Raw genomic sequence first — 10,572 nt, 5'->3', positions numbered from 1 at the left:
TTTATATACATCATACTTAAAATCAAACATCATAAAAATCATCACAAAACCCAAAAACAATAATTAGATTAAGGGTGGATTGAATTAAAAATCAAAAAGAACAAATTTTTTTTTTGTTCGACCACCAACAGCCACGACACCACAACAGGGCTGCTACCGTGCACCCGCTGGTGGTGCCGTTGCTCTCGCCAGCGTTCGCTGGTGGCCATCGGCATGTGGTGGTGGCCGGCGTGAGGTGTGAAGAAAATAAAGGGGAAGGGGAAAAATTAAGGGGGGAAAGAAAATAAGAGGAGAGAGAGAGAGAGAGAGTTTACCTTTCGGTGTTCTCCACCTTGGGCAAAGTTTGATTTTGCTCATATGATAGGTATTTATACCCTCTCTCAATAACCCTCCTACTTAAAATTCCTTTACTACCCGTAATGATCCCATTCCTATTCAAACTAACATTTTGACTTTCCTTAAATACCATTGACTTTAAAATTTACCTTTTATAAAATAATATGCCCCAAAGTTTCCAAATCATGATATAAAATATTTTCAAGATTGTTAAATAATTAAAAATATTTTCAAATCATGAAACCCTAAATAATTAAAAATACTTTTAATTAAAATAATTCTTTTTAAATTAATGAAACACCATAAATAATTCATTTCGAATTATTTAAATACTTTAAGGAAATACTCCTTTAAGTTAAAATATGTATAAAAATACGGGGTATTACAGCAGGGGTAGGGGGTTGGGGCTGAGTTAGGTTCGCGATGGCAGGGGCTGGGGTTGGGTTCATTGACCGTGGAAGGGTATAGGGGCTAGGTTCATGGCAGCGGTGGTGATTTTTTTTTTTAATTAAATCATTTTCTTAAAAAATAAATTGTAACATCCCAATAATTCTCTCTTTAAACCTGTAATTCCTTTAATAAAATTCAAGAGAATTACTGACGTGTTACCGCCACGTGTTAACGTTAAGGCTAATTCAGAATTTAGCAGCGGAAAAACTAACTCAGTTATCATTAAGTTTCAAAACCAATAATCAAAACCAAATTTAGTCCTACAAGTTGGAACCATTCAGGCCCTTATTCAAAACCCAACAAAAGTAGTAAATAAGTCAAACCAGAGTTTAAATAAATTCAAACTTATGAAATGAAATATACTGTGGAAATATCCAACACTCCACTTAAAATCCCACCACCTTGATGTAAGTTCTGATTATGTAAAAACCTGTGATTAATCGGCTCCCCAGTATTACAAGTGTAAAATTTGGATCATTACAGGGTCATTGAAAGGCGAAGGCCATGACCAAGAAAAAGACACACAAAAGCGCGCAATCAGCTACGCTGAGTACATACAAGCTACGAAGTATAACACGAATTCCTAGCACGCTACTAATAAACAATCAACACACACAATTTAGTTATTGACTCAAACACATTCCTCAACTATTATCATTACCAAGACTTCACTAATTACTAACAGTAATTCATTTCATTTCATTCATTGGATTAAGCAATAGACAAGGTTTTCTCCCCATGCTCCATTTCAGAACATCAATAAAAGAAAAACCCCATGCCTCAGCTCCTTTCGGAAACATCAATAAACATCCAATGGCAGACGGGTGCGACTCCGTGGCCATAGCTAGTATGAGATCTCATCTAACTCATTATAGTTTAAAAAAAAAACATTTGTAAACAAGAGACTCGTAGATCAGGCGGCCTCTAGAAAGTACACGGCTAATACCCCGTGAACCCCAACCCCTGATTATCAATACTCTAGATGTGCATAAATCCAGAGTTTTATTGCTCATCCATCTTGCACTTTACGTGATTACAAGTTTGGACTTGGTGATGACTCAATGCAAAGCAATTCAACTAATCAAACATTTAACATTCAAGAAATTCACATTTTCAATTCAATTCTTGATTTATTAGTGACAAACAATATTTATTATTAAATCCTTTAACTACCTCGGTGTATAAACACCTTAAATGCATAAGGCACCTCAAATCATCAACCTTATCTCATAAGATTTTAATTCTCCCTTTACTCATTCCAATTCATAAACATGAGCGAGTAATAAGATAATTCATTCCACATATTTATTGCATAAATAATACTTACAAGAAGAATCAATACGCATTTCCCATATACGAATCAGACTAATCATCACATTAATCATAATCAAACTCACTACCAAAAAAATTCAACCAATCTACAAGCACTAGACGAATAAGGTTAAAAGGCACCGGTTCAAACCCCCCCTAAGGCACCGGTTTTGAACCGTTGGGGATTTGAGGGATGCCAAATCCCTAAAAATTTGGCACCGGTTCAAAACCGGTGCCAACTAAAGCGTTTGGCAGCGGTTAACATGATTCAACGTTCACCACCTAAGTGAGAGTAAACGTTCAAGAACAGTCCCAACCGGGGACTATTCAAGACTTTCTCCTAATGAGAAAGCCTTGAACGGGTATCTAGGCATAAGATGATGCAACCATTTCATATATTTATTGTTGTATTTATTTGTCATTATATAATACACAAGTCGTAATAGGTAGCATGAAAAAAGTTTTATCAAAACAATAAAGAGAAAGATATATATATATAGCTTAGAGAAGTTTATAATTCATACCAATACAATGGATGTATTCTTTCTAACTTCCCACTTGTGCTAAATATGTAGTCTTCAAGCTAAACTTGAATTTCAATTCACATATGAATCTATAAAAATGCAAAAAGAAAAAACAAAACAAAAAACAGAAGTTAGTAAGTATGAGAAATGGATATATAATAAGAAAAAATAGGGGCATATGATTAAGGAATGAGAGAGAAAATGGGGATAGATTATGCAAAAGCTAGCAATTGTAGCAACCACGCACGGCTAATTAACAAAACGACATACAAACGGCGCAAACTAGACAATGACTAAGACAAAAAAACACACACCCTACAAAAAGGGAACACTCCTAGCACAAACTAGTCAAAAGCAAGGCAACAGAACAACTACTAATTACAACACACTACTACACAGCAACACACCACCACCAACCACCAGAAGCACTACATCGCAGCCCATACAACCACTAATTACACCACCACCAACCACCAGCAGCACACACCACAGCCCATAAAACCACTAATTACACCACCACCAACTACAAGTAGTACACACTACAGCCCATACAACCACTAATTACACCACCACCAACCACCACCAGCACACACCACAGCCCATACAACCAATAATTGCACCACCACCAACCAGCAACACTACCACCCACAAAGAATGAGCAAAACAGCCATCACAAGAACAGAAAGCACAACACAGCCATCACAAGAACTAACAGAAAGAAGAAAGGCAAGCTCACCATAGTGAAGGGGGAGCCGTGACAAGAAGGTCGTTGTGGAGGGGGAGCCGTGCGCGTTTAATTGACAAACCCTATTTACAAAAAACTTATAATTACTCAAAAAAGCCAAGAATGCCAAGGAATTCAATGGAGTAAGTGAAACCTAAGCTAGCTACTTACCTTGAAGCTGCTTCAATGGAGGAGAGATACGGAGTGAGGAGAATTGAAGGTGGTGCGTGCAGTGCGGCAACGAACTGCTTCAATGGAAGTATGAGAAAGCTAAGAACTGCTTCAATGGACACCAACATCAATGGAGTATGCTGGGAGAAGAGAAGAGGGAAATTTCAAGGGAAAAATGAAATGAAAAGGTGAAGAAAGACGTTAATTAACTAGCTAACCCGGTTTTTTTTTTCAAATATGGCACCGGTTTAAACCGGTGCTAATTAACATCATTGGCACCGGTTTAAGGAGAACCGGTGCCAACTCTATGCCAATTTTTTTTTTTTAATATATAAGTTGGCACCGGTTTGAACCGGTGCTAATTAAATTAGTGGCACCGGTTTAGTTTAGAACCGGTGCCAACTCTGAATTTTTCAATCCCGCACATTTCTTTTGGCACCGGTTTTCAAGAACCGGTGCTAAAGAGGGGGTGCCTATTTCAATTTTTCTACTAGTGAAGTTTCCCTAACATGATTCTAATTTTTCCAAGTCCTTAAACATGCTTCTAAAGTCAAGGTTTTCGTGTCCTTGTACGTACCTTGAGTAAACAAGTTGGTTGGCCACTTTAGGAACTAGAAATCACCCTCTACGAAGTCCTCTCCTAAACCAAACAATAATAATTCAATCAATACTCAAGCAATAAAATTTGTGAACTGTTAAACATCGCCCGCAAATTCCTACATAAAGCCCACAAAATAAGAGTGAAATGACACTTTTGCCCTCATACTAAAAAACACACAATTTCTCTCTCTACTCTCTACTTCCACTTTCTCTCTCTAAATTATTTCCAGAGCTATGTCGAGGCGGCCCGGCAAGGAAGTGGCGGCACCGGCGGTGGGCGGAAGGCGGTTTGCCGGCCAGAAGGTAATTTTTTAATTTTTGTAATTTTTTTTTTAAAAAAAAAACCTCCGGCGACGGTGGGGCGCCAAGGCGAGACGCCACCACCACGGAGGAAGCGCCTAGGCAAGACGCCCATACGGTGGTGGCGGCGCCTAGCCCAGACGCTACTACCACGGCGGCGGCGCAGAGGCTAGGCGCCACGGCCGTGGTAGTGGCGTCTGGGCTAGGCGCCGCCACCACCGTACGGGCGTCTTGCCTAGGCGCCTCCTTCTTTTTTTTTTTTTTAAATGTTTTTTTTTGTTTTTTTTTAATTTTAAATTTTATTTTCGAATTTTTTTTTTTTTTTTTTAAAAATTTGTTTTTCTTTTTTTTAAATTGTATGTTCCCTTTTTTTTTTTATCTTTTTTTTTAAAATTTTGTTTTTTTATTTGTTTTAATTTTATGTTCTATTTTTTTTAAAAAAAAAAAATTGTATCTGGTTTTAATTTTTAATTTTATGTTCCTATGTATTTTTTTTTTTTTGAATTATATTTTTGTATGTAAAAAAATTATAAGTTCCCTTTTTTTTTTATAAATTTTCTTTAAAATTTTGATGTTCTTCTTTTTTTAAGTTTTTGCAATTTTAAATTTTTTAAGTTTTGTTAGTTTTTTGTTTTTGGTTTTTTCTTTGCATTTTTGATTTTTTGTTTTTGTTTTTCATTTTTTAGTTTGTTGTTTATATTTTTTGTTTTTGGTTATATATTTTGTTTTTGGTATATTGTTTTGTTCATATTTATATTTTTTTATGTTTATATTTATATTTTTTATGTTTTTATTTATATTGTGTTGTTTATATTTTTATTTTTTATGTTTATAATTTTATTTCCGTTACTTGTTTATTTGCTTTTGTGTTTATTTTCGTCCTTTTTTGTATTTATATTTTTTGTTTTTGGTAATATTTTTTGTTTTTGTTTTTGTTTATGTTTGTTTTTTTTTTGTTTGTAGTTTATATTTTTTGTTTTTGGTATATGTTTATGTTTATATTTCTTATGTTTATATGTATATTGTCTTGTATATATTTATATTTTTTATGTTTATAATTTTATTTCCGTGACTTGTTTATTTGTTTTTGTGTTTATTTTCGACTTTTTTTAATTTGTTTTCGTTATTATGTTTCGTTATTTACTTGGAGTTAGGCATCGCAATTTAGACCTGGTGCGGGGAAGAGTATTGACGTCGTGAGGAGTACGATCTACTCAATGGAGAGCTCGGGGCCCAGACACGTTAGATCCCGTGGTATTTCGGCCTCGGCCCGCAGAGAACGGGTGCACTGTTCTGCGGACGATCAAGATGATGATGATGATGATGAGGAAGGAGGAGGAGGAGGAGGTCGAGGACGAGGATGATGCAGATGAGGATGTCGACGATCAGAGTGGACCATATGATGATTACGGTCCATTCAGTCAGAGGCTTGATGATACGTATGAGACGCATAGGGTAGATGTGCGTAAGGGTCGAGATGGTAGGTTTGTTAGTAGATCTGGCACATCATCTGCGTCCACTGTGTCTGCGGGTAGCAGAAAACGGTCGAGGGCCGTTAATGATTCTTGGATGGTGAGGGGTGAGGTGGCCGGGGGACCTATAGACGGGAGTGTGATTCCTAGCTTTTTAGGACACATCGCTACCCGTATTTGGGAGGACCAGGAGAGGGCTTTGGATACAGGCATTTTGAAATGCCAAACCCGGGAAAAGACTTGTAGGTTTTTGTGTAGCTGGGCTGATGCTTGGCCGGAGGAGAGCGAGATGGTCGGGCGATTGAGGGGCACTAGAGTGAGTCACCTTCCTGCCACCATGCACGACAGGATTGACTGGACGCTGATCACGGCTTTCGTTGAGCGATGGCAGCCGGATACGAACTCGTTCCACCTTCCGTTCGGTGAGATGACGATCATGTTGCATGACGTCGAGGCCATCCTTGGGATTCCCGTGGAGGGAAACCGAGCATCTGTCGTCACTGATGCGGATCAGGCAGATTTACTAGCGGAGCTGTTGGCGGTGGATAGGGCTGCGCTGTACACATCGGCACTTGGTGTGTGGGATCACGGCGGCGTTAAGATCGCAGCCGTCTTGCAGCGATGTTTGCACCCTACGGCACGTAGGACGCAGGACACACAGCTGGCTGCATATGTTTTTCTTCTTCTCGGGTGTACCTTGTTTCCGGATAAGAGCGGGAACAAGCTCAGGCCACGCGACATAGTTGACGCGTGTGAGCCCGACAGAGTAGGCCAGTTTTCTTGGGGGTCGGCTACGCTGGCGTATCTGTATCGCCAGTTAGGATTCTCGAGCCGGGCTGATGCAGCAGGTATCACTGGATGTCTGACGTTGTTACAGACCTGGATATACGAGTATTTTCCTGCGTTTCGACCACACCGCGACCCGGTTCCCATTGGTGATGGCCAGCCACGTGCCTGTGCGTGGAGTCCGCGTGTCGAGAAGAAGCCCGTTGACCGCCTGCGCTCCATACGGTTATCGCTTGACAGGATGTCCCCCTTACAGGTACAGTGATTAAATTATTTCTACTTTTACAATCTGATGCTTTATTTTATGGCTGTTACTGATTTTAAATAATGTGCAGGTGAACTGGATCCTTTCGGCCAGAACCCTAGTAATAGGGTACCCAGGACCCTCTACACCGGACTGATTCAGTATCGCGAGATCGTAGAGGCGTACATGCCGCAGCGCTGTCTTCGCCAGCTTGGATTTGTCCAAGTTGTCCCACCTCCACCGGCATGGCCCAGTAAGGCGGTACGATCTGCGTCGTCGAAGGAGTACGTCGTCCAATGGCCGTCAAACATGATATCCATGTGGGAGCAGTTTCCGATGGTTGCCCGCCTATGGACGGCGGAGCTGCAGCGGCCGCCAAGTGGGGTGACTGCCATGTGTGACCAGCACTACATGGAATGGTACATCCGGCACTCGCACCCGAGGTTGATCAAAGACATCGACGACGCAGATGATGACGATGTGCCACCTGCCACTGCCTCTTATGCGGTACGTCTCATCTTTTATTTGTTGTTCTCTTATTTTAATATATATATGTATAATACGTCGTTTCATGTTTTTTGTTTTGTGTAGTGGATGGGCAAGATTATGCAGTTGGGACACCGACTTTTTGAGGAAAGGGACTGCATGACGAGTGCATCAGGCAGAGCTGTTATTGACGATCTGGAACGGACCCTTGAGCAGTGGCAGTGGGCGTCACAGAGGGATTACTGATATTTGAAATTAGACATTATCTTTTTAGTTTGTAATATTTGAAATTATTGTTCTTAGTTTTTAAAATTCAATATTATCTTTTTAGTTTGTAATATTTGAAATTATTGTTGTTAGTTTTTAAAATGAAACATTATCTTTTAAAAATGAACACATAGAAATGACATAGTATTGACAATACAAGGCCTCATAGTAAAAGGTAGGTGTACATCAACAAAAACTACATGGCAATTAAATTGTTCCACTGTTGCACGCGAGCATGGTACAAAGCATCCCAACCCTCCACGCTTGCTCTACAAATTTCATACCACTTCGGTATGATATGTGGGACCGGAAAATCGGGTGACATGTCTAATCGGATAAAATGTCTGTATGACGGCCCAAGAAATCCAATAGCAACGTCCCTTACCGGTCTGGTGACGGTCTCGCGCGAACACCAGGGCAGAACCGTTGTACATGGATAATAGGCTCGACTATGTAAACCAAGGCCGAAATGCATGACTGCACACTTGTAGATGTTTGCAACGGCAAAGAGATCAAGTGGCGCATCGAACCAATGATTTTGACCGCAAGGTCCCCCTCCCCACCGGATACGCTGCAGAGACCTATCCAAGTCCTCGCCGTACACATGGCCATACACATCTCGGTTTGATGCGATTTCACTGTACATCAACTGCCGCACTAAACCGTAGTTGTCTTCACCCATTTGAAACACATCCGCCACAACCCGAAATCCGCAGTTACCATCTGCAATGACATCATTCCACCCGTCCAAGAATGGCATCATGATATTAGGGATCCTGTCCTTATATGGAAAATGTTCAATGTCCATTCTCCCTGTTACACACATCAATAAACACAATAAACAAGTCAACAGTAAACTAATCAAACAGTCAACAAAAGAAATTGAAGTCGAATGTCTTACCGGTGCCGGGCATATTCACCGACGACGATGATTGGCTGCCACTTGATGAGGATGTACGACCACGGCCACGGCCACGGCCACGACCGCGAATGTACTCAAACGCACTCTTGTTCCGCCGTGGTTGTCGACCCCTAGGTCGCTCGACCCCTTCCGGTTCCTCGGTATCCAAACACGATGTATTGAACATGTCATGAAGTATGTGTGTAGCACTACGAATGATCGAAGGGTGACTGGAGGACACTTGGTCAAACATCAACTGAAACTGCTCCAACTCCTCCTGTTCACGGTGAACCGTATGCGGAACAGCATGCTCTCCGATAACGAGCGTCCGCCAGAATGGATGAACCTGATCGACATGTAACGACGCCCTGTCTTGCGTAATTACGCGGTGAATGGTGCATGCACAAGGTAATCCATGAGTCATTGATATAGCACATCCGCACCGAATAGCCACTTCATCGCCCAACTCCCTCATCCTGGTATACTCGCTCAGAATCAACCCCAAACAGTGGTGTGACACACGACCGTGGAGAATCTTAAATATGAAATGGCCATACAACATGCCATGTCGTCGTCTGGAGTCCTCGAGATAGTTCTTGATGCCGTTCCTCTGAGTATCAATAGCCTTGTTTATTCTCTCGAACAGTGTATCCAGAGCAGCCGTGGAAGAATCAATCCAGTCCTTCAAAGCTCTATGAGCGCTCTCGACTCTGCATGTCGTAGTGTTCCCAAAATGAAAAACTTGGTTCGTCCAATATTTGACAAACTTTTCCCTCTGAGGTACCCACTGATGCATCACATAGTCTACGATTGGCGGGCACCACTTGTACGCATCCTTGAAGTTTTCCAAGGCTCGATCGTACTCTGCCTCTGTGGTAGCTTGCATGATCTTCCGCCACTTACCATTTACCAATGTCTCTGCTGTTACTAAATTCTTGTTGAAAAGATTGTAGGCTTTGACTTTCACGCAGTTGTTGATGTGCCATGTGCACAGTAAATGGCTCGACTCCGGAAACAGCTCCGCTATAGGGGCAAAAAGACCTCCCTCACAATCACTTACGATGGCCGATGGCTGTACATTTGGGCCGATGTAGTTTCTCAACTTTTCCAACACCCAACGGTAACTCGCAGCCGTCTCATCCTTCATGACTGCATAACCAATCAGAAAGTTCTGGTTCGTTGGAGCCATCCCAACCATCTCAACCAGTGGGAACTTGTACTTGTTTGTCTTGTACGTTGAATCGATCAAAATCACAGATGGCCAAGACGAAATCATATCAGCACAATCAGGATGGACAAGGAACAAATGAGTTACCTCCGATGTGTCTTCGTCAGATTCAAACCAGTAAAGGTAACCACGTGCTTGTGCCTGGTGCAGAAGCTGCTGTATAGGGTTCCTTCCCTCTGACCGTTCAAACCTCAATTTCTGTCTGACGTTGTAGATGTGTCTTCGGTTTGGCTGGTCTTCGGGGAATTTCTCTAACACAGACGCTAATATTTTAGCGGGCTTCACTTGAGCATCACTCATTTCTTTTACAACTAGTTTCGCAGCTGGACTTAGGCCGCTTAACTGCCGATGCCCCACTTTGTATGCTATCAGCTCATGGTTGTGATATCCCCATTTGCCGTAACCCTTCACTTCCCAACCGTCACGCCTTTGATGTTGTCGAACCTTAACTCGGAACTGACACCCACAACCTTTCCGCTTTGAGTCAAACCGAATCGCTTTACTGAAATCTCGTTCTTCTCTTTTGCGATAACGGTCGCATCTCAAAATGCGATCCATTCTACCATCCCGTTGAGATTTATGAGTTGCTACTACTAAACAAAAGCCTGATCTAATTGCAACCTGTTTTGCCCAATCAATCGCTTGTTGAGCATCTTCGAACAGGCCATCATGTACAAAAATCCCACTGTAATCATTTCCGTCTCCACCATAATCCTGTAACAATAACATATAACGTATAAATATAATTACATTAAGATTAAATTAACAAAAA

General features: G+C 41.2%; 2 protein-coding genes across 2 annotated transcripts; one reads left to right on the top strand and one right to left on the bottom strand.

Annotated features, from left to right (window-relative positions):
* Positions 1–7,067: 7,067 nt before the first annotated feature.
* Positions 7,068–7,697, top strand: LOC110727317. Its single transcript, XM_021906878.1, has 2 exons — positions 7,068–7,425; positions 7,510–7,697. The coding sequence occupies exons 1-2, from the start codon at positions 7,105–7,107 to the stop codon at positions 7,648–7,650; spliced, it is 462 nt and encodes a 153-aa protein (XP_021762570.1). The 5' UTR covers positions 7,068–7,104; the 3' UTR covers positions 7,651–7,697.
* An 88-nt stretch (positions 7,698–7,785) lies between these two features.
* Positions 7,786–8,978, bottom strand: LOC110727316. The gene is made up of 2 exons (XM_021906877.1): positions 8,573–8,978; positions 7,786–8,484 (listed from the first exon to the last, which is right to left on the bottom strand). The coding sequence occupies exons 1-2, from the start codon at positions 8,823–8,825 to the stop codon at positions 7,868–7,870; spliced, it is 870 nt and encodes a 289-aa protein (XP_021762569.1). The 5' UTR covers positions 8,826–8,978; the 3' UTR covers positions 7,786–7,867.
* Between the last annotated feature and the right edge of the window lie 1,594 nt (positions 8,979–10,572).

The sequence above is a fragment of the Chenopodium quinoa genome, unplaced genomic scaffold, assembly GCF_001683475.1.
Source record: "Chenopodium quinoa cultivar QQ74 unplaced genomic scaffold, ASM168347v1, whole genome shotgun sequence".
Lineage (NCBI taxonomy): Eukaryota > Viridiplantae > Streptophyta > Magnoliopsida > Caryophyllales > Amaranthaceae > Chenopodium > Chenopodium quinoa.
This window is presented reverse-complemented; position numbering and strand designations above follow the sequence as displayed.